This window comes from Rhinichthys klamathensis, unplaced genomic scaffold (genome assembly GCF_029890125.1).
Source record: "Rhinichthys klamathensis goyatoka isolate OS25496 unplaced genomic scaffold, OSU_Roscu_1.1 h1tg000121l_1, whole genome shotgun sequence".
Classification (NCBI taxonomy): Eukaryota; Metazoa; Chordata; class Actinopteri; order Cypriniformes; family Leuciscidae; genus Rhinichthys; species Rhinichthys klamathensis.
In genome coordinates this window covers 3,029,498-3,056,655 of record NW_026606658.1, presented here as the reverse complement: position 1 = coordinate 3,056,655, position 27,158 = coordinate 3,029,498, and the positions used below count along the sequence as shown (strand labels likewise).

The following is a 27,158-nucleotide window of genomic DNA, read 5'->3' as shown; positions in this document are numbered from 1 at the left end:
GTCAAGAGGTGTGGCATATCAGACCCTATGAGGAGTAAGGGTTTCACTTTGTCCACAGACTGCAAGGGTAGACCTTTCAGGTGGCGATATGCTTTCTGGAGTGCTGCCACTGGGTAATTATGTTCAGCAAGGTTTAAAGCAGAGGCAGTAAAGGCATCACGAATGACATACCTTTCTGTGGGTTTGGTGATGGGAGAAACCTCCAAGGTTACTGTGGACCCTTCAAGTTTGGTATGACCTTGTTGGATTGTCTGGAGAGAAAAAACCTCCGGAGCTCCATTCAATCTAAGCTGCTGAATTACTGGAGGAAGAACTATTGTTCTTTCTGAGCCGTCATCTAGAACCGCATGAGCTTCTATTGTTTGGCCACCACTGTGCAAGAGGACTTTAACAACCTTAAGCATAACTTTCTGTGAGCGGTTGGGTCTGTCGAGATAGATTTGAGTGGATGGCAAACTCACCATAAGCACCGCTCTCGAAGTATCTTTGATAGAGTCATGCAGGACAGTCAGGTGCAGTTCTTTGCAGACTTTACAGGGACGCTTGAGATTACAGGAGTCCACTGGATGATTCCGTCCACATTTCCAACAACGTTTACCCTCTGTGATCCAAGTGACGATCTGGGTGGTGGTCAACCTTTTGAATTTATCACATGAGTTTAGAAAGTGATCTTGGTTGTCGCAATGAGGACAGTAAGGCTTTAGCTTGGAAATGGCTTTAGTCTGGGCCCGTTCAGAGGGTTTGGCAGCTCTCTCTGATGTCAGAAGTACAGGTGTTGAACGCTCTCGATGATATGGAGGGCCTTTACTCTTTACAGATGACTTTGTTGTGTCAAATTGAAACATAGCAGCAGCCCGACTTGAGATGCGCTTTGCTTGTGACTTCGTTTGTAACCAAGCCGCTAAGTCGGGAAGAGTGTAGGTTCTATCCGTACCAGTTTGAAGGATGCCATGGCTTAAACAGTATTCTACAAAGCCGTCTCGGTAAGCGGGTGGCATCTTTCCCAGAAGACGGTCCACGTGAGAACCACACATAAGCTCATATCCGTACTGTCCCTCCAGTGTCCTTAGCATGCCCACCAGGGATTGCACAGATAGGGCAAATGAATCGAAGGCATTTGTATCACCCATTCTGAGCGGTGGAGTACTCATGATAGCTCCTAATTCTGATTGAACAAGCTGCCTGGGCTGGCCATACTTCTCCTGCAAAGCTTGCAAGGCTGCGGTGTATGGTTGTGGGTGGTGCATATATGCCTTAGCCAACTGCTGAGCACTAGCAAACTTCAGGTGGCTCAGTAACACTTGGTATTTGTACTGCTCACTGATGTGAGTATGGTGACTTAATAGATTGTCTAAGGCCAGTTTCAACAAAGCAAAGTCACTTTCTGTACCACTCTCAAACACTGGTAGTGTGGGGCGAGGGATACCGTAGGCTGCTGCCATCAGAAGCTCTGTTCCGGGTTGAGGTAAGTAACCAGTTTGGGGAACAGGTTGATGTGGATAAGGTTGATGGCAGATGGGTGCAGTTGATGAGACAGTTACTCGCTGCTGAGGGGCTGTAAAAAACTGATTCTGGCTGATAGGTGGGGCTACATGGCTTGCTAACGGAGTGTTCACATTTGAATTTGACGCAATGGTTACAACAGGATGTACTGGCTGTGACATCAAAACACTATCCGTGTGTGGTATCGCAAATTGGGTGACTGCTGATTGCATTGGGTTGAATCGAGGTAGCGGCATTGATACTGGGCTGAGCTGCTGTGGGACAGGTGACATGTTCTCCCCAGATGCAATGTCTGGTCTCCCTTGGACTTGAGTGACTACACATGAAGACAATTGTGCTGTAAGAGCTGGAGCTCGTGCAGGCATAGTCGCTTGTAGTGCCAAATAAGGTAGCTTGGATGTTGACTGAACTGTGCGTGTGTCCCTTAATGTGCTCTGTGCCTCTGTAACCGTCTGTGTGGCTTGCATCATGGAAGATGAGGAGCAAGAAGACTGTTGAAATACAGGTGAGTAGACTGAGCTGGCTTGGTGGAACTGTGATGGTGGCCCAGTGGTGTCTGGCAATGCTTGAGGCTCTGGATCAGTCAAACTTGTGTCTTGGCTGAGCAGGGAACTCACCAGCTTGGCCACTTCTAGATCAGCTTCCGCCTTTTTCAGCTTGCGCCGTCGTTCTAATTGGTTAGATAAGGCCTCCTTTGCCATGAGAGCCTCTTCTTGAGCACGTTGTGCCTCTTTGGCTTGGGTTTGTAGTCTCTGATACTCTACTTCTGCCAGCGTGTCCTCCTCCATTTGTTGAAGTAGGTCGTTGTACTGCCGCTGTTTTATTTTCTCCTCCACTATGGCTGCCTGGCTGCTTGTGAGTGCAGATGTAACTTGAACACCAGATACAATGGAATGACAACTAGATCTGGAACGAGAGCTGACTTTACTATGGGACGTTTTCCTCGACTGGCTCTTATGTTGGCTGTGACAGCGAGAAGAAGCGGTTGGAGGAGGGTCCAGAGGAGGTATGTAGCCAACCTCATAGTCACCCAGATGGGAAGGCAGTTTACTCTGTCTCTTGGGTCTATCTACTGTCTCTGATGCATCGCTAGCTGCTGTGTCCATACTGTTTACTGTTGCCACATCCGGCTCGAAGGACCAATTTGTTGCAGAGTAACACCTCTAGCAAACTTTGTGAATTTACAGTTAGGCGGACAATTATGGACAGTGATTCCGGTAAGATAATCAGGCGCGGGAGAAGTATATCTTCATCAAACTTCTCTTTAAAAACACTTGTCAGGCAGTAAGTGACATCCATTTACAGTCTCAGGATTGTAGGTAAAGTTATATGATGTAGTCATGTTGTGTTGTGGTCTGTAGAATATATAAATAAAGGAATACAGTATGAATATAATATCTCTGTACACAATTTACCTCACAAGGTATCAATAACTGGCTAAATAGTCATCACCAAATGAATACTCAACTGTCAGATAACAAATAAACATAATATAATAAACTTCAAATAAACAGTATGACGCAGCATATAATAACAGCGTGATCATAGGATTAGCGTCTCTCCGCGATCGTCATTTGCATATCGCGATCGTCATTCACTAAACATCTGACATTCACAATGACAAATACAAAGTGTTGACTAAACAATATTCACATAATTACTCACATTTGTTGCATGAACGCACAACATTGAACGATATCTGGGAGAGAACAGCTGGAACTGGCTATTGCATCAGTCTGCTGGAAATAGCAACTATTATATAAGTCCGTCAGAAACCGCTGGCTGTTTTCCGTTCCGGGACGGACTTTCTGACAATATATATATATATATATAATATATATATATATATATATATATATAAGCAATAATACTTAACCCTTAACTAGGGGGCCGGGGCACTGGGCGCCTCAGCAAACTTTTAAGGGGGGTGCAGGATGACTTGAAAGTATCTTTTGCACCGATGTATCGGCCGACAATACTTATCTGGCGTTTTTTAAATCAATTTACAACCATCGGCATATTGGCTATAGCATGAAAAAAGGCAGATATAACAAACTGATGGTTTATTAATTAAATCAAAAATATGTAATTTTTTTTCGTTGCTAGGGGTCGCTAACCTCTTACAATAACAAAGACGTAGGTTGATGACGCAAAGCATTAAGCAGATTTATGGATCTTGTCGTCAAGCTTATGGATCTAATAATGTTTATGGATGAGTGAACATTGATGTTTTCAACATGACTGTGGTATGAAGCAGGGAGCGATTGCTAATGAGAGACAGATATCAGCGCCACACGTGAATCCCGCGGATATAAAGTAATAAGGATAATTAATTCTACCGAACTACACGCAAGTGCTTATTACTACTCACACAGGTCAGTTTATTAGACGAATGAAACTTGTGAGGTAACGCAGCGTTGTTTCACTTGGTCTAACAGTTACACAATCACACTAAACTGCATTTGAGTGTGTTGAATGTTATTCTATGTGTTAGTTAGTTGGCTGTATGAGACTAGCAGTAAGCTAGATCAACATTAGAATAACATACAGATCATATTCTAACATTTCACCATGTTGAACTATATAACATTGATTAGTTTTATGTACATTTGGTCACCTGTCTAATAAAGTACATGCAACACTCTTGACAGAGCTGCCACTCGCGTCTCTGTCAAGTCGAAGTTAGTCGCGGACGTGGAGCTCTCGGCATCTCGAAAATGATATTGATTCTCGGTTTAGTCCTCTTTTTGTCTCAAGCTTGCCATGCTCCAAAATGTTTGAACAAAACAACAACAGCGTGAGCGTACCGCTAGGCGTAACCCAGTTGTCCACGTCTGTCACCATGGTTACTATGGCACTACGAGCGGAAACCGTGGTTATACGAAATATACAGTAACGCAGATATGACGCCATTGACTGGCGACTCCCTCACACCTGCAAACGTCCCGGGTCCTTGGTTCTCACGATTTACAAATAGTTGGAAACATTTGGGATATTGCAAGTAATCAACTAAACAAAATATATAACACTGGCCTAGTGGTTTTTGGATATTTTACTGCAAAATTCTTACATAGTGCACCTTTAACTGCGTGAAGGCACTGAGCTGTATAATGTCTGTTGCATAATCAAACGTTTTTTTCTGGGCAAAATAATTAAATACTTACTAAACAAAATGTCTTAATGTAAACAGCTGAGAAATAAAACACCCTTTTAATATTGGATCCTTGCAGCTATTAAAGTGACTATATGGGCAGAACAACAAGCTGAAGCTTCCCATGAGCAGCCTGAGCGAGGAGTTCATGGTGACGCGGTCCAGGGAGGTCCTACAGTATCGGGATTCCAGTGATCCAAAGGTTGCCCAGGCTGGGATTGAGGTCAGGACAGGGCGGAAGTGGAGGGCTGCCGTGGCAGTGGACGACGCAGAGTCAAGGCTACGGCAAAGGGTGTTGGTGGGCTCAGTGGCACATGGGAGAGCTGGCCTGGGAAGCAGAAGAACTCCTCGTTACGACAAGGCAGAAGGGAAAGAGAGGAGGTCCCTGATCCTGGAGGAGGTGCGTGCAGGAGTTGAGGAGAAGCGAGCTTGCCAGATGGCTGGGATGCGGCAACAGGGCGCCTGGACAAGATGGGAGCGAACAGTGGAGCGCAAAGTCACATGGACTGAGCTTTGGAAGGCTGAACCCTACAGGATAAAATTCCTGATCCAGGCGGTCTATGACGTGTTGCCAAGTCCATCCAACCTCTTCTCCTGGGGAAAGGTGGAGACACCAGCATGCCCCCTCTGCCAGAGGAGAGGAACGTTGGAACACATCCTGAGCTGCTGTCCAAAAGCCCTGGGCGAAGGGCGTTACCGTTGGCGGCATGACCAGGTCCTAAAAGCCGTAGCGGATTCTATCTGCAGTGGAATTAGCCACAGCAAGAGCCTTCGCCCAGTGAAGACCAAAGCCTTTGTCAGAGCTGGGGAGAAGTTAACACCAGCTGCCCGGGGTACCTCCTCTGGCCTGTTGGCAACGGCGCGCGACTGGGAGCTGGCAGTTGATCTGGGCAAGCAGCTGAAGTTTCCTGAAGCAGTTGCCATAACAACATTAAGGCCTGACATTGTGCTCACCTCAGAGGCCTCCAAGCAGGTAATCCTCTTAGAGTTAACAGTGCCTTGGGAGGACCGTATGGAGGAGGCCAACGAAAGAAAGAGGGCAAAGTATTCCCAGCTTGTGGAGGGTTGCCGGAGCAATGGGTGGCGGGCAATATGCCAACCTGTCGAAGTGGGATGTCGAGGGTTTGTGGGCCATTCCCTCTGCAGGGCCTACAAAATGCTTGGCATCACAGGGGCGAGTCAGCGAAGGGCCATCAAGTTGGCCACTGATGCTGCAGAAGTAGCATCAAGGTGGCTGTGGATCAAGAGAGGAGAGGCATGGCATGTAGGCTAGTAGCGCTACCTGGACATAAGCTGGGACTTGATCACCCCGGCTGGGTCGCCTAGGGGAGGGGGTCTGATTGTTGAAAGACCCGAAACCCCCCGTGATCCTAGGTTACATCACTGATGATATGTCCAGGTGCACCAGACGGTGTATCAAAAACCACAGCAGCAGCCTAATATTCCTGCTTTTTAATGTTATAATCAAACAACAAAAGACTAAATAATAAAATAATAATATTCGCTCACTACTCTTGACTAAATAACTTTTGTAACTTTAATAAGGATTAATATGCATTTAATTTATACAGTGAAGAATATGCAGTGTTATTCTACAGTTGTTTACTTTATTTCTGTACCTGAAAACTAAACCTACTGGAAAAGCACTGTTTATTTCATATGTATCTTTCTTATGTTGTATTTATGTATTTATGTTGGCCTGCTGAATGTAAAATGAACCCAATCTGTCCATTAGAAATGATTTGATGATGTAGCAATAAACTAGCAAGTATAACTTAATGTATGGATTTTTGAACTTTGCTAATTTAAAACATCGATCAAAACAGATCTATTTTAATGACAAAAGTTCAAATAATAGAACAAGACGACAAATATTGGTATCGGCCAATAATTGTTTGTTAAAATCATCATCAGCCCAAAAAGTATTTTTATTAAGAGATTATTATTAATCTAAATTAAAATGCTAAAAAACACAAAGATGGGTAACGCTTCCTTTTACAGTCCTGTTACCCATGTACTTACTATGAACTTATTATAGTAACTATAATTACTGGGTAATAACTAGGTACTAACCCTGAACCTACCCCTAAACCTACCCCTAACCCATGTACTTACCTTATATTAGCCAGTACTTTCTAGGTAAGTACACTGTAAGTACACGTAAGTACTGTGCTGTAAAAGGAAGCGTTACCCAAAGATGTACACTGAAATCATATTTTATTACCCTCCTGTAGATTCCTATATCATATACCGATATGGTGGCTTCGAATATTGTTTCGGACAACTGCTTCTTTGACCCAGTTTACACCTGGTATCAACATCCATGTTGGGTGATCAAATCGCAAGTGGTCAGTGCTAAATGCAGGTGTAAAAATTCTACAAAACAATGTGTCAATTTAATGTGGCCACATCACATTTGAGTCCTAATGCGTTTCAGATAACTGGACCGCCTACTAACCTGTCAATCAAGCATCTAAAACAGTTTTTAAACTTTCTTAAGTTACTATATGACTAAAATCGAGTACATTTGAAAGCAATAGTGCACTGACTTTCGCTATTTTATTTTACTTTGTATGCTTTATTTTACTTTTAAAATGTAGCATTCCACTAACATAAGAAGACTACACACATGTAATGATGTACACTTACCGGCCACTTTATTAGGTACACCTGTCCAACTGCTCGTTAACACTTAATTTCTAAGCAGCCAATCACATGGCGGCAACTCAGTGCATTTAGGCATGTAGACATGGTCAAGACATTCTCCTGCAGTTCAAACCGAGCATCAGTATGGGGAAGAAAGTTGATTTGAGTGACTTTGAACGTGGCATGATTGTTGGTGCCAGAAGGGCTGGTCTGAGTATTTCAGAAACTGCTAATCTACTGGGATTTTCACGCACAACCATCTCTAGGGTTTACAGAGAATGGTCCGAAAAAGAAAAAACATCCAGTGAGCGGCAGTTCTGTGGGCGGAAATGCCAGAGGTCAGAGGAGAATGGCCAGACTGGTTCGAGCTGATAGAAGGGCAACAGTGACTGAAATAACCACTCGTTACAACCGAAGTATGCAGCAAAGCATTTGTGAAGCCACAACACGCACAACCTTGAGGCGGATGGGCTACAACAGCAGAAAACTCCACCGGGTACCACTCATCTCCACTACAAATAGGAAAAAGAGGCTACAATTTGCAAGAGCTCACCAAAATTGAACAGTTGAAGACTGGAAAAATGTTGCCTGGTCTGATGAGTCTCGATTTCTGTTGAGACATTCAGATGTTAGAGTCAGAATTTGGCGTAAACAGAATGAGAACATGGAACCATCATGCCTTGTTACCACTGTGCAGGCTGGTGGTGGTGGTGTAATGGTGTGGGGGATGTTTTCCTGGCACACTTTAGGCCCCTTAGTGCCAATTGGGCATCGTTTAAATGCCACGGCCTACCTGAGCATTGTTTCTGACCATGTCCATCCCTTTATGGCCACCATGTACCCATCCTCTGATGGCTACTTCCACCATGTCACAAAGCTCTAATCATTTCAAATTGGTTTCTTGAACATGACAATGAGTTCACTGTACTAAAATGGCCTCCACAGTCACCAGATCTCAACCCAATAGAGCATCTTTGGGATGTGGTGGAACGGGAGATTCGCATCATGGATGTGCAGCCGACAAATCTGCGGCAACTGTGTGATGCCATCATGTCAATATGGACCAAACTCCCTGAGGAATGCTTCCAGCACCTTGTTGAATCTATGCCACGAAGAATTGAGGCAGTTCTGAAGGCAAAAGGGGGTCCAACCCGTTACTAGCATGGGGTACCTAATAAAGTGGCCGGTGAGTGTAGTTAGAGACTTTCTGCTCACAGGAGACACTTGAAATGGTAATATCAGGTGTAGAAAGGGCTGCTGGGATGTGAAGGAGGGATATGATGGCCCACCTGGTCTGTTTTGTGCTGTAGCCTTATAATAAAGCTGCTGGTGGCAGGACTGTAAGCTCAGGGCACGTATGACCTCACTCTAGTGTAGGCGCTACTGTCTAGAGCTTGATTGGCCAAATGTAAACATTTTAGCACTGAACTTTGCCAAAGGTGAAATCAGACTTGAGACCTCCAGCAGTTTAGCCGAAAGCATCTCAAAGGAGGGCTGGTTTTGCACTTTTAAAGCCAGAAGTGTAAGAAAGAATTACTGGCACTCACTACACGCTCAGAAAAGCATTAATCATTAGCTCTATTTTTTGTACCGTACAGGGTAAAAAATGTTCAATGAGCCAACAAATCATAGTTTGCGCATTAACAAGTGCACTAAAGTGAAAGTGTTTAAATCTGATGCAGTTAAATCAGACTCGCCTGTTAGGGGCGGTATGTAAAAACAGACAGGGTATCTACAACCTGGGACAGACAAGTAAAAACATAGTAGTGATTTACTGCTACTTTTAAGTCCACCAGTATTACACAATTTGATGGGTTCCACATTATATTCCAACAGAGGAACAGAGACTGGCTATTGAAACATCCATCCATGAAATTTCAGGCAATTCTGTGCCTTCAACTCATCGACGTGTCCAAGTGCACCAGATCAGACAGTCAAAGAGAAATAAATACTACAATTATTTCACAAGGCAAGATTATTTACACAAAACAGAGAGTCTGTTACTGCGTGTGCCAATCATATGACCCGTAGGACCACCAGACTGTTTTCATCCTCTTTCCGTTCATTCCTCAGGAACACAGAAAAGGGACTGTCTTAGTGAAACATGCGGTTTTTCCATGGCATTGCCTCTTCTGCTTGAGGAAAATGTACACCCTGCGTGTGTTGATACAATGTGATTAGTTTATTATAGAAGCCTGTGGCTACAGCGCTCTATACTGTAGTAGTCAATCTGGTAGTCTTTATGTGTGCATGTACATGTGGAGTGAATGACAGAATGCTACAGGAATCCCACTGAGCGGACCCAGGCCAACGGGATGTCATATGGGAGCACACTGAAAACCACAGATCTGCTAAAGATGAATGAAGCCACTAATTCATACTCTGGCCTCCCATGTGCCCACTTAGCTTTGTGCTAAAAACTGACTTTGAGAGCAAAGGACCCTTTTTCCTTTCAACATAGGGCCTTTTATTTTCCATCACCACTAAATCAATATTCGAGGGGCAGAAGACGGATGGTCATGGTCACGGTCACGTCAGAATTCATGCGGTAGATATTTGCATTATGGAATTTAGACAGCGTTATTAATTTCCTTTTTATTGATGGGGAAAGCACTGTTGCCCATTTGTCTGGAAAACAAAAGGTGAGGAAAGAGACGAAAGCAGAATTGGGTTTCTGGATGTCAGAGCTCTGTCAAATATAGAGATTGGAAACTGATCTGAGAGCGTGGACAGCCCAGCCAAGTGTAAATTGTGTGCAACGGATCTTACAGCCAGGATCGCCATCTGTCCAGAGCAAAAAATTGGAATTCAAAAGTTTGTTTTAAAGATTGAAATCAGGGACCAGACAGTGAGCTTCTTTATTTAGTATGCCAGTTTAAAATAGCTCTCTGAATGTTCTTATTCATTTTTATCATCTTATATCTGCTTAAGTTTCTCAACTGTGTGTTAATGAAATTAAGCCTAAAATAACTGGCTAATCAATTGGTTGGTCAGCAGCAGCCAAAAAAAAAAAGGGCAATAAAAAGGTGCATTTATAGTCCTTTGCTCTAAAAGTCATAGTATCTGAAGTGACTGCTAAGCAGTGTTGGGTAAGATACTGTAAAAAGTAATTAATTACTAGCTACTAATTACATCTTCAACAGTGTAATTAGATTACTGTACTCTCTCTAAAAAAAGTATTGCATTACTTATTATTAATTACTTTCTAAATCCCATATCAACGTCGGCCAGTTGACCAATACAAGGATAGACACAAAAAAAACTGCAAGTTTGATTCTTTCAAATAAACAATATACAATTGCATAAATTGTTCTTGAACTGACCAGAGTATTTAAAGAGAGGTTACATTAAAAACATAAATTTTAACATTAAATTGACGTTAAATCCACTGTTTTATATAGAATTGTTCTATAGTCTACTCTATACAGTAATCAATGCAATTATATCAAAGTAACTTATTAAAAAAACTGAAAAATTAAGAGCAATCCCGTACTTTACTTTTTAAGAGAAAAGTAATTAAATTACAATAATTAGATTACTTAGTAATTAATTAAACCCAACACTGCTGTTTTTAACCTTTTTGACTTGACTTTGTCCAAGAATTTCTGCATGTTGGGGCACAGTATAATAATTTGTAATGTTGAAAGTTTTTACAAAGTTGTAGTGATACTGAAAATTATTAGGCCTACATCCAACCAAAACTTGTTAAAAGAACAATTTTGTATAAGTGAGACTGAGGTGCAATAATGTCATTGAAAGGCCGCACACAGCTTGTGAGTTCAGGTTGAGTATGAAGGAACTGCACTATGACCAATATGAACTTCCAAGGTACATTGCCAACTAGTCAGAACAGCTAATCATCAAGAAAGAATAACCTGTGGTTATTCTAACAGGTCCTGCATTTTAAACACTTGAAAGCAATTGATTATGACAGTCGCAGAGGATTATTGCAAAAAATTACACGTATTACCACAGACTTTTCTAATCAACTTGATCCTTAACATAAATACTGTTTCAGATCCCGATAGAGTCTCATTCTGGATTTGAAAATGGATTGCAGCCAAGCAAATTGCTTTTCAGACCAATGTCACGCTTAACTGAGGCTTCAAATCTGGCCAAATATGCCATCAATAACTAGAGGATCCGTGGTACAAAGAAACCCTGCATTTCACCACACATTAAGATGCAGTTACTGTATAACTCTAATGAAAATGTTCCTTTGGTTTATACACAGCACGATGCGCTAAATGTGCCTCTAGAGTGAAATACAGATTCCCAAATCATGGCTAAACCCTGACCCTTCGTGCACTTTCCGCAAGCCATCCTCCGACCCACAACTGCTTTGGCTGTGTTCCCCCGACCGACACGGCAAATCAATCAAACTGATAACGAGAGCAGGGCGTGTGAGTAGGCCAAACGCAGTGATTTTTGAGGAACTCGACACCTTTTGAAACCACTATTGCAGTCTCATAATGATCTCATGCAGGACAGTGCGATGAGCCCACAGAGAGGCCGTCTGAGCACTGAGCCATGCACGAGAGAGAGGGGGAAAGAAAGCATAAAAGATGATGGTTAATGAGACATGGGCTGATGGCCTAGACAGAAATGTACAGATATAAGCCCTCAGTTTGGTGTAATGAGCGAACAGTGTCTGGAAAACAGAACCCACTGATCTTCTATACAGTCTTTATAGAAGGTGACACAGATTCAAACGCCAGCAGTGTTAATCTCACCAGCTAAATTACTGACAAAAATGGTCATTGATAAAGAGTTAATGGATATGTAAAGAAAAATATATGATGAGATGAGAAAAAACAAACAACGCTGGATATTAACAATGCACTATCAATGTTTCTTGATAAAGAAAATCTAGAAAGAATGATTATCAATAATGTAGGGGATTAAACTGCTTGAGCTGAGGCAACAGTGAATAAAGAACGGTAAATTGAAGCACTTTGTGAGTGGGTCAACTTACCCAAACACATACTATAGCCTACATGATATGAGATTAATTACATATTTACACATAAACGTAATATTACAATTTACTTCTGCACAAAATGAATGCCAATGATCATGATCGATGTTATTATCGCAGACTAAATAAAAGATGCATACCGGTAGTCAGATTAAAACAGACTACATTGAATTTTGTTGTGGAAATGACAAAATATTGACTAAATTGAAGGGATATTTTTTTGTCAAAAGACAAAAACAAGATAAATTAAACTGACCGCAAGTCATTTACAAAGATCTACAGCACCCTAAAGGAATAGTTCACTTAACCTCCTGAGACCCGAGAGTTTGCCTGGTGTGCATTTTATAATTGTTCTTGCTATTTGGGATAAGTAGGACCTAATAAATATAATAACTAAAATTTGTTTTTGTACAGGAAGTAGTTTTTGCAGAAAATGATGTCCTCATGTGAGGACAGTGGGTCTATGATTTACCATATGATGTCCTCGTATGTATGGAGGACCAACTCTACCATATTTAAAAATAAATACAGAAATAAATAAATGCTCAATAAATAAATAAGCATACAATTAATTGCCCCAAAAAATACAATAAACAAATAAATGTAGGTAGAAATTAAATTATACAGTGAGACATAAATGTATATATCTCTTTTAATTAGCTTCTTTATTTATTCACCTTTGTAATAATTACCTTATTTATTTATTGTTCATTATAATCTTCAACTTTATTTATTAATTACTTATTTTTTGAAGTATTTATTTATGTGCATGTTATAATATTTTTGTCTGTTTTATTCTTCCTTTGTATTTTTTTACCCTATTTATTTCTTCAATGCTATTTATTTCTGCCTGTCGTTTCTACATTTCTGTATGCATTTCTGCCTCATTATGCAAATGAGGAGGGGCTGTGTCTTAAGGGGTCAACTTCTGCCCATAGAGAGCCTAAGCCCCTCCCCTCCGCTTCCGGCTCATGGGACCTTATTTCGGAAAAAATATGTATGGTAGTCAATGGCGAGAGACAACTTATCTTTTTATTCCGTCTGAACTGTGCCCTGAATTACACATATGATGTTTGTCAATTTAAAAGATAATTATGAAAGTCAAGAAAGTCGCAGTTTGTCATAAAACAGAAGAGTGACATTTAGTTTTATGTGAAAATCGCTCAATGAACTAGGCCTACATCTCCCGGGAAGCGAAACAACGAGCGAGATCCGCTGCTCGTGTGTGTGCAGTCTGGTACAAAACACTCAGGCATGATGGCGTAACGTTACGATTATAACGTAAGACTATAGAACAAATGACAGACGTTAGCTTCAGTAAAGTTAGCTTCATTCATTGAGAGAAAATGTGCGCCTTTTTTAAAATGTATATTTTAAATTGACAATCAGGGATGAGTTCCCTAATGAATATTAATGAGTCTTCCCCTACCACCCTGCAAAAAAAAAAAAAAAAAAAAACGCGGCCGGTGGCATGTAGATTCGACCGATGCAGTAAAATGCTAACCAACCAATGGGCAGAAGTTGACCCCTTAAGACACAGCCCCTCCTCATTTGCATAATGAGGCAGAAATGCATACAGAAATGTAAAAAAGACAGGCAGAAATAAATGGCATTGAAGAAATAAATAGGGTAAAAAAATACAAAGGAAGAATAAAACAGACAAAAATATTATAACATGCACATAAATAAATACTTCAAAAAATAAGTAATTAATAAATAAAGTTGAAGATTATAACGGACAATAAATAAATAAAGAAGCTAATTAAAAGAGATATATACATTTATGTCTCACTGTATAATTTAAATTCTACCTACATTTATTTGTTTAGTGTATTTTTTGGGGCAATTAATTGTATGCTTATTTATTTATTGAGCATTTGTTTATTTCTGTATTTATTTTTAAATATGGTTGAGTTGGTCCTCCATAATAGAGACAGTTTTGTACATAAATACATTTGTTTCATTCATTTAATTTGAATAGATTTTTTTACCTGGGTCATTTTTCTTTCGGGAACTGGTGTAGAAGTGTTATGGTTATAGGGTTAGGGTCATTTTCTTCTCAATGACATTGGTGTAATGTTGTGATATCACTACAAGATGGTGTGGGCAGTGCCCCTAAATGTGGCCAACATGTCTAAGATTTACAAATTTGACTATCATTGTGTCAAGAGGCAAAAATTTAATGTCCTCATATGAGGCCGCAGGGTCTCAGGAGGTTAAGAAGGGGAATTCTATCATCATTTACTCACCCTCAAGTTGTTTCAAACCTGTATGAATTTCTTTCTTCCTGCTGAACACAAAGGAAGATATTTTGAAGAATGTCGGTGTGGCAAGCAGGACGAGGTCGAGGCCCGTGAGAAAACGGCGCGAGGCGGTGTGATTTTTCTAACGAGCGTCACCTGCGCGAGTGCGCGCCGCTCAGGCCTCATCTCACGGAGGAGCGAAGCATTAAGGGCTTAATGCTTATTAAGCATTAAACGCTTAATAAGCATTAAGCGTTTACTGTGACGACAGTAAAGGACCGGGCATGGACATTTACGTTATGTTCTGTTTAAGTGTGTGCACATGGTAGACAGTAGTCCGTGAGGGGTTACCATCTTATGTTTTGTGTTTGTTTCCTATGAAAGTTTGTTTGAACGTTCGCCGGTTCCCGCCTCCCTGAATTACTTACCTTGCTACAGTCGGTAACCAAATAGTTGATGGACCCCACTGACTTCCATAGTATTTTTTTTTCCTACTATGAAGTCAATGGGGTCCATCAACTGCCGGGTTACCGACATTCTTCAAAATATCTTCCCAAGTGTCGAGCAGAAGAAAGAATACAGGTTTGAAACAACTTGAGGCTGAGTAAATGATGACAGAATTTTCATTTTTAAGTCAACTGTTCCTTTACTCTTTATTTCTTTATTATGCAGATAACATTAAGAGTGTAGTATTCCCAGCTCTGGGAATTTATAAACTCTTTCCATGAAATTCCACAGATTTCTCCCTAAAATAAGTGGACAATGTTTAAACAACAAAAAACAACAACAACCTTACATAGCCTGACTCCACTGTTGAGGCAGCCAGAAAAAAATGCAATGTTAAAAACTCAAGACAGGGGCCTAAGATTCCAAACCAAAGTCGATAAATACGCTTTACCTGAAAAGACCAAAAATGGATGGTCACTCGCAAAAGTCGAATTTTGGACACTGATCCCCAGAATACTGGTCCAAACCAGGCTTTTAAACTACCCTAACCAGCAGCGTAATTAGGCCTCAGTATTATATTATGCAATTATACTATTGTGCCTGGAATATCCGTTCCTGATCCAAGAGAAAGGTGAAACTGGCAGGTGGAAGCATTTAGGGAAGACTCTGGAGGAAATATAACATACTGAATTACAGAACTATAGCATGGACCGCCAGTCATATAAGGACCGTATGGACACCACAAATCGCCATTAATGTATGATCGACACATGCTTTCCTCAAAATTTGAATTTAATCCAAGAAGATTTTTCAGCTATGCCTTCATTTTTCAACTAAGAATTACACACCTCTCGGTCAAACGGCTCTGAAGACATATCCACGGTGAAAAACCTGTAATCACTATGGTTACCGGACCTGCCTCTCTGTCCAAATACAATAATTTGGCTTCATCACATCGGACGGGTGCAGAAACCATATGAAGATGCCGTCTGAACATGTGAATAAGCAAACACTTCAGTCACTACAGTGTTCACACAGAAATGTAACGGGAAACGGTGAAATCACAGAGGCCTGGAGATACATTCCTGTGGTGGGTCATATTTAACAAGAACTCACTGCTGGAAAAGGTATGAGAGAAAGAGAGAGAGAGAGTAGAGTATTCAAAGACAAAATATTGTCATTTCAAGTTCAGCATTATAGTGAGGAGAGTCAAACATCAACATTACAATGTATTTATGAGCATTTCTTGCAAATATTTACATACAGCAATTCATGTGCAATAACAGTATGCAATATTGCGTAAATGCATTCTTGTGTATTATGGTTCTTGGATTTAGTACTGAATAGCAATAACTTGCATACAAATATCTATAAAACAGAGAAATGTGATTAATTCAAAATTAAAGTCCTCGAATCAATCAACTCATATGGGAGGATTTTGATATGTAGTGAATGGTTAAAAAATACACTATTACATATAACTGCCCTAAAAGACAGAAGACATCATTTCATGCATCTGGAAACTATACAATACATAATCTTCTAATAATCAGCTTTTTTTTTTTAAACAAATAAAAAGGAATGCATAAATGCTCAAAATTAGGAATTCTCTGTGGGTGTACATACAAACCCAGCGTTTCCTTCCACGTGTGCCACACACTTTCTGAAACTGAGGACTTTACCACCCAGTTTTTAAGCAATGAATACAAGACTAGACATCTGCGACCCCCTGGATGTTTCTCTAAAACAAACAGAACAGACTAAATAGTCCAGATCGAATAGTCCATAGTACAGATTAAACCAGGAGAATGGAAATATTCATTTGGCGTCGCTATTATTAATCGTCATACATTTTTTGGGGGAACATTTATTATTTCTAAATTTGTTCTTTTGTTCCATTTGTGTGCATGTGAAAACCAGCCATCTATAGTCACACCCCAATGACTCACTCGAAGGATTTTTAAACAATTTTTTTCCTTTCTCTGAGATGGACAGACATGTCAGGACAGTAAGTGTTACACTGTCCATGAGTCTGCAGGCGAACAGAAAGAAATGAACCTTTTCCATCGATTCCTCTCTATTCTAGTTATTTTTTACCCTGTGTTTATGCGTGTAATAGAGATTCATTGTGCCAATCTGTTTGATTTATAAACCCTTCAAAAACACATTTTTAAGTGGGCGGTCCAAATCAATAAAAGTAGTAAAATACAGATCCAAAACCTTGGTAACTATTATTCTGTAGAGACTGAGGGACGTGGAGAAACAGAGATAGAACTGAATTGAAGACAGATACATGTACCGAGAGCGAGGAAAGAGAGTTAACAAGTGACTGACAGTAGGAAAAAGTGGGATGCAAAGATAGACAGATAAAGACAGAATGGTGTTCCGCATGTTGCAGACATCAAGCGAGGGCATGTTGATGGAAATCTGTGTTCTACTGAGGTCTCATTCCAGCAGTTTGAAAGGTCGAGTTAGACTGATGAGTGTTTACCTCTCACTAAATAAGAAACACAGGCACTGGGACAAAACAAAGTAAAACATTACGAGAAATATACAAACCAAAAAGCAAACTGATCTGAGGTATAATGGAGTAATCAAGCTTTTTTATCCCTCTCCTGAATACAAACGATGAGCATGCCGTCAATAGAGTTCTTTAAATAAATGTCATCCCTAAGGCATATAAAGTTTTCCAGCCAGCATCCTTGTATGTGTCGCTCTGTTAAATGAGCAATGCTTTAAGTGTGATATGACTGTTTTCTTATGACACCTTTGCTTGTGTACGTGTGTGTGTTAACTAATCTAACCTGCACTATTTAGACACCAGTTTGTGGGTTAGAGAAGTGAGCAATATCCCCCACAGCCTCCTTGACCAGTTTGAGAGAGTTCAGACAGGGCAACTCCTCTTGTCTTGTGCACACTCTCCCACAAGCCAGGAGTCTGCAGGATTTTCTCCACCAGCTCCTCAAATGCACATTGAACACCATCCCTCGTCTTAGCACTGGCCTCTGCATGAATGAAAGAGAGAGAGAGAGAGAGAGAGAGAGAGAGAGAGAGAGAGAGAGAGAGAGAGAGAGAGAGAGAGAGAGAGAGAGAGAGAGAGAGAGAGAGAGAGAGAGAGAGAGAGAGAGAGAGAGAGAGAGAGAGAGAGAGAGAGAGAGAGAGAGAGAGTGAGAGAGTGAGAGAGTGAGACATGTGTACAAACACTACACAGACTATATCACCTGGAGAAATCTATGACATGAGACCAATCACTAAGGAGCCACAGAAAAATGACAACATGATAATGCTGATTGGATATCACCACAAAAACTTTAACTAGCTACTATCCTGAGTTGTGACGTCAAAGGCACCAGCAGAGATATAAGTCCATAATAAATCCATTTTATGATTGTCACTCCAAAATAGAATTAGACACTGTAAAAAAAGTATAACATATACTGTATTATACAGATATATTAGCAATTTATATATTTATATATGCACACACACATTGTTTAAAAGGTTTGGTCTTTAAGATTTTTTTATGTTTTTGAAAGAAGTCTCTTATGCTCACCAAGGCTGCAGTTATTTGATTAAAAAAAAAAAAAACAGTAAAACAGTACTACTGTTAAATAGTAAAATAACTGTTTTCTATTTCAATTTCATTGTTTTAATGTAATTTATTCCTTTGATAACAAAGATGAAGAATTTTCATTCTAAAATCATTTTAATATAAAATTTCCTATTATTATCAATGTTGCAAACAGTTGTGCTGCTTAATATTTTTGTGGAAACCATGATATATTTGTAGGATTCTTTGATGAATAAAAGTTCAAAAGAACAGCATTTATTTGAAATAGAAACAATGTAAAAGTATATTTACTGTTGATTTTAAACAGTTTAATGTCTCCTTGCTGAACAAATGTGTTCAATTCATTTTCATTTAAAAAAAATCTTACTGACTCCAAACTTTAGGTATGGAGTGCAAGAAACACTTGGGTTTTAATATTAAAAGTCAGTAGAAAGTAGAAGGGGATAGGAAACATTACATTTAAAAAAAAAAAAAAGAAGAAAAAAAAAGAAGCAGCATTGGACTCCAGCACATGGGCTGCGGCCATATTGTCCATCTGCAGATTTCATTTGGTGTGAGGGCTTCACGGCTAATTCAGACAGATTGCTGCTTACATACCCACTCATGAGGCGTGTCACATGACTTACAAACCAAACCCACAGCGCAGAAGAATGCAGGACGTCACCCACAAATACATATACAGGACTGTTACGATTACACAAGCTCAAATGAGAAATAAATCAGAACCATTGTAAAGTCTGACTTGAATTTACTGTCATAATAAATGAATGCTCAACTTATACAAATAATCCATCTTTCAATTAAATAACATAATCTTTGTTTTAAGCAAATGGGCCCAAGTGTTTAAAAATAGTAACCTGTGTGTATTACGGCCGTTGAATAAACTAGCTTACGTCAAAAGTCTGATTGTTCCATGTGTGAAGGTGATGAATCTTGAAATGAAATATGGGAACTGAAACCAAAGTAAAAGGGCAATGCATTCCTATTTAAAGCTAATGTTTTAGTAAATGAGGGTTCATGAGTAATTCATCACAGTATGAAGGGAACATCCTAGTGACAACTCACCTATGAAAAGCATGGAATGTTTTCTAGCAAACTTCAGACCCTCGTCTCGCTCTATCTCACGGTCTTCCTGCACAAAGAGAGAAAAATCAGTCATTGTTTTTTTATTAGAGTTACAAATACAGGAAGGGTTTTTCCATGTCCATTATTTAATCCAGAATAACTACTACTTTTCTGTAGATACATATAAAGCAGTGTAGAAATGAAGCTGAAATAGCAAACACAGAGCAGATCTGTCTGTCAGGCTTTATGAACTGGGTGTAGGCAGGTGTTTTAAAGAAATATATGGGAATATATAGGAAAATATATGACAATATATTGAAAGTCTGTATTAGCTATATATATAAATAAATAAAAATGCATAAAGTGTAACTTACCTTATCAATTTTGTTTCCCACAAGCATCTTGACAAGGTCGTTTCTTGTACAGTATGTGTCCAGCTCATTCAACCAATTCTCCAACTTAGCAAAAGTCTCCCGCCTAGTGACATCATACACTTAAAAGACACAATATGACAACAACATTAAATAGGCGATAGTTAAGTACACATTAAATTAGATTTATGCTTAAATCAGACAAATATAAATTACAACATTTGACACCATTCCATTTTATCAGACTGTAATTGCGCTGGTTACATAAACACTTTGGATCAATATAAAGCAGCAAAAAGTTTTCATGTTTTTTTTAATTGTATAGTAGTGAAAAAAACAGTTTTGTTCATGCTTGCTTACCCAGAATGACACCCTGAGCTCCTCTGTAGTAACTGGGTGTTAAAGTTCGAAAACGTTCCTGACCTGCAGTGTCCTGTAAACATTAAACAAAATCAGCCTTTAAGTGAAATGGTGTTAAAAAAAAGAAAAGAGTAGACTTCGTTAGGGAATGAAGGAAGGAACAACACTGCCATCTTGTGGTATGTTAGTGAAACACAGCCAACCGTTTATACATGTATGTCCCATTCAGTAATGTCCAAACTAATACCTGTTTTCCTGGAGAATAAATGTCTAACTAACTAACAATCAAAAAGAGTGGAAAAATAGTTAACCTAACCAAAACATAAATCGGTGCTCCTCTAAACTCATAAGACAGAGAGATAAACATAGTTGACTACTCACCCATATTGCTAGCTTTGCTCTGTTTCCATCCACAGCCAGGGTTTTCACCTTAAAATCAACACCTTAATGGAAAATCAATTTATCAGTTTAAAACACATTGAAAAGAAATGTTGTGTATGTGTGTGAAACAGACACATTAGCAAATTTGTACAGGAAAAATATTTCTAAAACAATTCAAAATAGGGAAATACAGTCTAGATGCTTTATGAGGTTTATGGTAAAACCATACATATTTAGTGAGGCAGATTTAATTTTTGATGGGCCCAGATATTTGTCCGGCAACAAACCCAGAGAGACTAAAGTTAGAAAGACCAGAATTTACAGCTGAATGGGGAATTGTGGGTTTATTGCATACTGATAAAAAAGAAAATAGGACGACTCGACCACCTGTCTTATCACTCAACAAAGCCACATCACTTACAAACATAAGTGATTTACATTCATAAAAGAAAAATGAAAGTATGTGTAAAGTTGACAGGGGAATAAATCTCTCAGCACTCTGTGAATGAAAGATCTGGAGGCATGAAATACTCCTGCATTTCAACACAGCACTGACAGATTTACCAGAGGAAGCCAAAGAAGGAGATCTGGACTGTGGTTTGGTTTGGATTGAATTGGGGGGCTTTGAAAAGAAAACGGCAGTCACACCAACACACGTCAACCTAAATGTGTCAAAGTGACGGCCACGGCTTTGGCAACTCATTCATTTCCATAACATATAAGGTAAGAACCAGTAGATTATACATTGATCTCCATTGTAAAGACACTAGTGAAAAGTGTAGCTGTCAAACAGGATTTGACAAGCATAATATACCTTTTTCAATATTTAAAATGGTACTTTTTGTTCCAGATTTTCAACAATGCCAGCAAAGCTGTTTTTCAAGTAAGACCAGCAGAGACTTCACTTCAGAGGTTTAAACCTCTGTTTTTATGTGTGCTGGGCCTCTATCATCATTACCTTATTTATAGTCATATTTGACTTAACACACTTACCAATTGTTGCACCAATTTCTGGATCAAACGTATCATCTGTAAATCTTAAAAGAAGACTGAGAGAGAGAGAAGAGGGGAAAGGAAATGTGGTTAGCAGCTTAGTATAAAGCATTATAAAAGAGACAACTTTTCTTCTTAATAGAAACAACCAGACATTTACAAAGTTGCCCACATCTGCATATATATGTTATATGTGTAATGGGAATTTGAGAAGAATAGATCAATTCTTTAAATATTTACAAACATCCAGAGCCTAATGCTAGGTGAGATGGTTTTAATAAGCTAGAGTTCTAAAGCTAGGTGAGATGGTTTTAATAAGCTAGAGATCTAGGTGAGATTGTTTTAATAAGCAGTGTGTGAGTTGTTGTTGCTGTTATTCTATTAGCTGACATCTGTAAACCAGAAGTCTCTTAAATCTCATACCTGGATTTGCCCACCCCGCTTTCTCCAATGATCAGTATTTTCAGAGTGGTCAAAATATCCTCATTCATCTTTACAGGAAAATTCCACTGCGTGCTAAAAAATACTGTCGATGTAAATAAAATATTAAAATGGAAGGAGAAAACTATTATTCGAGGGTTAAACGTTTCTCTCTTCTTCGGTAAAAATCTCTCGATGGTGGTAAACATTTGAGAAACACAGTTCTGCCCTCTAGCGGAGTTTTCCATTTATTTGCAGACATTTGTAGATAACAATTTACAAAGTACAATCGTTTAATTTGTTAATTTCAAAATTTTGTTCCTAACATACAAATGTAAATCCCCCAATATTTCTATAATTTTTTTAATTAAATTTAAAAAAAATCTTTATTTAAAAACGACTCTTTATTTGAAAATTAGTTTCACTACTGATTGATCCATTCCATTCAGCGATGAGAAAAGTAACAGATACCAAGTGATAAAGCCACATAAATTGAGCAATCTGAATATTCTGCACTTAAACAGTCATTGCCAGTGAGTAATAAACTTTAACTGCAGTTGAGATAAAAAATACAGAGGAGTTAAAATATGAGAATTGTTTTTACACAAATCGAAATGGGCAGATAAACATATCTGTTATGGTAAAACTTGTTATTTTGATTGTTTAATCTGCGTACGCATGAGGTCGCCAGTGTTCTGTGTGTCACTCACTGGACGCCAGAATTACTCTGTGTGGGATCTGTTTGTCACAATTAAAGGGAACTTTACATCTTCCTCATCTTATTAGACTCTGTGACTAGATCGTTGTGAAATAAAATCTGAGGAAAATTTTTAATATAATCAGTATGGTGGCATGAAAACACAGCCTATGAGTGCCATGGTGCCTGCCTGATGTACGTTGCATCTGCACAAAAAATGCATTGAAATCGATTGAAATGTGCGTAGGCAATTTTCCATGCACATATCGGGATTTATTAAAATTTGCACAAATTGCATTTATAGCCTGCTAGCTCATATTTTCCTAATGTCTTGTAGATTTTTTTTAATATATATATTATTAAATGCTTGAAGAAAAGAATCACGTAGATGGGAATATACGGCAATTATGCCGAGTTTAAAACTAGGCGTTTTAAGCATATGGTCATTTCGGGGAGGAGATGCATGTACGCACAATCTACTGCTGACTGGGTTTTATAAAGGGAATTTTGCGCAGGTTCTGTGTCGTACGCATTGTTCTATAATAAATCTGAAAACTTTTGTGCGTATGCAAACTTTAGGATGAAATATGCGCACATGAGACCCCAGGTCATTGGGACTGTAAATAGTTTCATAAATATGAAAATGTTGCCAGCTGTGGTCTATCACGGCATTTACAGTGAATACACACATTGGTACATAATCATACACACACAAGCACATTTTTAAAAGCAGTTTATTTCTATGTACAGTCCTTTTGTTGCCAAGTTGACAACAGTCATCAGCAAAATAAAACTAAGTAATACATAAGGTGCAAAACAAACAATTCAGTCTTTACTCCAACCCTCAAAGCAAAATGACATTTAAAGCAAAACTGTTCACATTCCACATTACTTTATTTCTGCAAAGTGAGGCTGAAAGCAGACTGAACCTAAAGGTTTTATTTTACAGTTTTACTGTGTCAAATCAGTAAATCACTCTGACCAAAGAATAAGCAGTTGTGCAGAAAGATTGAAGCATCCCATCTACTTTGAACTGGAGACAAAGATAACTTCTAAAGAGATTTCTCTACATACCAAGGTTTCATCCAGAGCTGACTTTTACAAAATGACTGGATAAAGAAAAGCTCTAAAGACCTATGGGCCCCCAAGTAGAAAAAGTACAATTATATTTACACAGCACCCGGCGTGTAGCGTAGCTTGAAAATATGTAGCCTCAAATCAAAAGCTGACGATTACTGCAAAATAAACAGAGTTATAAATGTGCCTTGAACATTAATATCTAAATTAAGCACCAAGACTCCATGATCTGGCTGAATTAGGAGTGAATGGTTTAAGCATTGCTTAAAAGCACCATTTTCAGTATGTCAGGTGACTGGACTTTTGAGTGGTCAAAACATATCAGGATGCTATAGCCTGAACTTTTCATTCTTTTGTTTAACCAAACATTTGGTTTTTGGAAGCAAATAGATTACTTACACCTGCACATGCACAAATAACAACTGAATGAAACTTAACATACTGTATGCACGCTTCTTTGTGCAAGCATACAGTGCATGTTTAACTGTCAGTGTATGACGCATTGCAGTTTCAGTGCAGTGGATGCAGTGTGTTCGGTGGAGGGGAAGTGCTGTACTTTCAGACCCAGTTTCCAGAGCAGTCGGCCAACAGAGGACCACACCCTGGCCTGAGCTGCCCTGTTCCCCATGGGCTGTTGTTAACATACCCAAAAGTTTGGCCTGACCACTGGATTGAAAATAATGGGCCAGACACCGAGGAGGAGGAGACAACGCTGGTAAAATACTTTCATCCAGATTACGCTTTTTCTGAAAAGAACAAGCTTTGAGTGATCACGTTCTTTAATTTACATTTATCTTAAGACATAGCTGCTCTCTACAACTAGTGTGAAGCCAAATGAAAGGCATTACTAAACATCAACAGACAAACACAGAAAAGCTTATATTTACTTAAACATTTACAAATAAATACTTGGAGATTTTGTCTTCCATTAATGGCTTCTTGTTGAAGAAATAAACAGACTTATAGACTTTTAAGTGATTACCAACTGAGACCAGTGAGCTTTGCGCGCATAATATTTAGATTGTAAGTTATGGACCATAATCTGACATGTTCTGTGTTCATGTCATGATAACGAAGAAATCTCTTCTGCTGCAAGGCTGCATTTATTTGATCCAAAACACAGTAAAAACAGTAATATAATGAAATGTTATTACAATGTAAAATAACTGTTTTCTATTTTAATATATTTTAAAATGACGTTTATTCCTGTGGTTGCAAAGCTGAATTTTCAGCATCATTACTCCAGTCTTTAGTGTCACATGATCCTTCAGAAATCATTCTAGTATACTGATTTAGTGCTAAATAAACATTTCTTATTATAATCCATGTTGATTATTGTGGAAATTGCTAAAAAAAATGTAGGATCGTTTTATAACATTATAAATATCTTAACTGTCACTTTCGATCAATTGAATGCATCCTTGCTGAATAAAAGTATTAATTTCTTTAAAAATAAAAACAAATATTACTGACCTCAAGCTTTTGAACGGTGGTGTTTTTGTATTGTTATAGTTTACTACTGAAATTTGGTATTGTGGCACAGCTGTTGGCCCCTCATTTGTAAGTCGCTTTTAATAAACCTGATACATGTAAATGTAAATTAATAGCTCTAGTCAAACCATAGTCCAATGATAGTGCTATAATGATAAAACGGCACCGGACTCAGTCAAAGTCTTCCAGAATTCATTCTGGAAAATAGTGTCTATGGTTCAGTCAATTAAATTTCAACATTACTCATATATGGACAAAATTAAATAAATAGATATAATGAAATTGAAAAGTAGGAGGAAAAGAACTTATGTGCCAGATTTCATCTCCCATTCCTGCAAAAAAAAGAAAAAAAGAATACAGATTGAGTTCATAGGGGAAAATATATGCACTGTAAACATTCTAAAGTAAATGCAATTGAAGGCTCATGCTTTTATTACATATGTGATGTGTAAAATAAGCGTTATGTAGTTACTGACCTTGGCTTTCCTGAGGACGTGTCCTCGCACAGGTGAGGCTTTCTGTTGTGTCTGGCGGCGCAGCAGAGACGCGCTGTTGACTGGCAGAGAGCAGGTCTCAGTGTCACTGGTGTCACAGCTGGAGATGGGCGAGTTGTCCACCGTTCGCCTCATTAACACTGGAGACTAAAGACAGACGAGGCATTTTGATACTTGCTTTTCTTTATCACCAAGAACTGAGCGCGACACAAACCTACAGTTAGCATTACATCATGTCTATATTGGAGAAATTGTTGCTGTTTTTCCAGACCTGTGGGCTGGAGCTGCCCGTTTTGGGTTCAATGGTCAGGCCCAGGGTGACGCCACCATTCAGGGCTTTCTTCAGACTCTCCTTCACCTCCGTCAGTTCCAGCTCCAGACTGACTCGTTCATCCTCTTTTAGTTTGCATTCATCCTCCACTTTCTTAAGTCTCTCTGTCAAAGATGCCAGAGAACGCTTGCCTGGGTGGAATAAACAGAGGGTGAGGTTATAGCTGTCATTTAAGAGACAATTTGCACTAATGCTGCATCTCATTTTCAATACTGCTGCTGAATTTAAAGTCACATGGCAAAACATTTGTGTGCCAAATCAAACGTGGTACAACTAATGAGGAGAGTCATAACAGGGAAACAAAAATTAAAGAGAAAATGATGTCACACCTGAAAAACCTTCATGACTGTATGTCAAGGGCAGCAAGTCTCCAAAAATATCAGATAATTGTTTTTTTTTTATAACAAGGCAATGTTAGTTCAGGTTGTAAATGGCCGTGTGGTATAACCCTCAAATAACTTACCGGTAATGATATTTTATTTATGAATGAATACACTTTTACATTAAAAATAAACAAAAAAAAACTTTTAAAAATAATGATTAAAATGTGTATTTAAAGCTGCTGTCCGTAACTTTTTTAAGTTAAAAATAATCCAAAATAATTATATTAAAAAAAAACATATTCTGCCAGTGGTCAAAACTATCTGCTTGCCATAGCTAGATTCAAAACGGTTAGCTTGTAATAATGATTTTAATTCCAGTGGTACTGGTGGGTTTCCGCGGGAAATTCGAGCATGTCTTTGCGTCATGACGTCACACCCGTACACATAAAGAAGGAGTTTCGGCTAGCCGGCTATACTGCGCGTGACGAGATGTTTAGATGTATAGGCTTTTCTCGCAGCACTTTACATAATTAAACTTATGGCATCCAGAAAGATCCAAACAACAATCATCAGTGTCAACTGGAGATTCGGCAGTTATAAAACCCAAAAGACTTCG

General features: G+C 39.0%; 2 protein-coding genes across 5 annotated transcripts in view; both read right to left on the bottom strand.

Moving 5' to 3' along the window:
• Positions 1-17,036: 17,036 nt before the first annotated feature.
• On the bottom strand, positions 17,037-22,332 carry rab18a (RAB18A, member RAS oncogene family). 2 transcript variants are annotated; one of them, XM_056255553.1, is made up of 8 exons: positions 22,133-22,332; positions 21,710-21,765; positions 20,717-20,778; positions 20,336-20,408; positions 19,979-20,097; positions 19,605-19,671; positions 17,773-17,973; positions 17,037-17,638 (listed from the first exon to the last, which is right to left on the bottom strand). In XM_056255553.1, the coding sequence occupies exons 1-7, from the start codon at positions 22,198-22,200 to the stop codon at positions 17,801-17,803; spliced, it is 618 nt and encodes a 205-aa protein (XP_056111528.1). In that variant the 5' UTR covers positions 22,201-22,332; the 3' UTR covers positions 17,037-17,638; positions 17,773-17,800. The 2 variants fall into 2 exon arrangements, with proteins under 2 accessions (XP_056111528.1, XP_056111527.1); XM_056255552.1 differs by lacking the exon at positions 17,037-17,638 and having other exon boundaries at positions 17,716-17,973; positions 22,133-22,331.
• A 1,210-nt stretch (positions 22,333-23,542) lies between these two features.
• The window catches only part of afap1 (actin filament associated protein 1), a 70,853-nt gene continuing 67,237 nt past the window's right edge, over positions 23,543-27,158 (bottom strand). For all 3 annotated transcript variants that reach the window (XM_056255535.1, XM_056255534.1, XM_056255536.1), the window contains 4 exons: positions 26,160-26,350; positions 25,871-26,035; positions 23,809-25,726; positions 23,543-23,755 (listed from right to left, as the gene is read on the bottom strand). In XM_056255535.1, the coding sequence (XP_056111510.1) occupies positions 25,700-25,726; positions 25,871-26,035; positions 26,160-26,350 (383 nt within the window). In that variant the 3' untranslated portion in view covers positions 23,543-23,755; positions 23,809-25,699. The remainder of the gene's footprint in view (positions 23,756-23,808; positions 25,727-25,870; positions 26,036-26,159; positions 26,351-27,158) is intronic.

What these genes read in the sequence shown, in the direction of transcription:
- rab18a (XM_056255553.1), bottom strand. Translation starts at nt 22,200, where the DNA reads ATGAATGAGGATATTTTGACCACTCTGAAAATACTGATCATTGGAGAA. An exon ending in GAGCAAAGCTAGCAATATGG is followed by an intron (nt 20,409 to 20,716) that starts GTGAGTAGTCAA and finishes TAATGTTTACAG; the next exon opens with GACACTGCAGGTCAGGAACG. An exon ending in AGCTCAGGGTGTCATTCTGG is followed by an intron (nt 20,098 to 20,335) that starts GTAAGCAAGCAT and finishes GTGTCTTTTAAG; the next exon opens with TGTATGATGTCACTAGGCGG.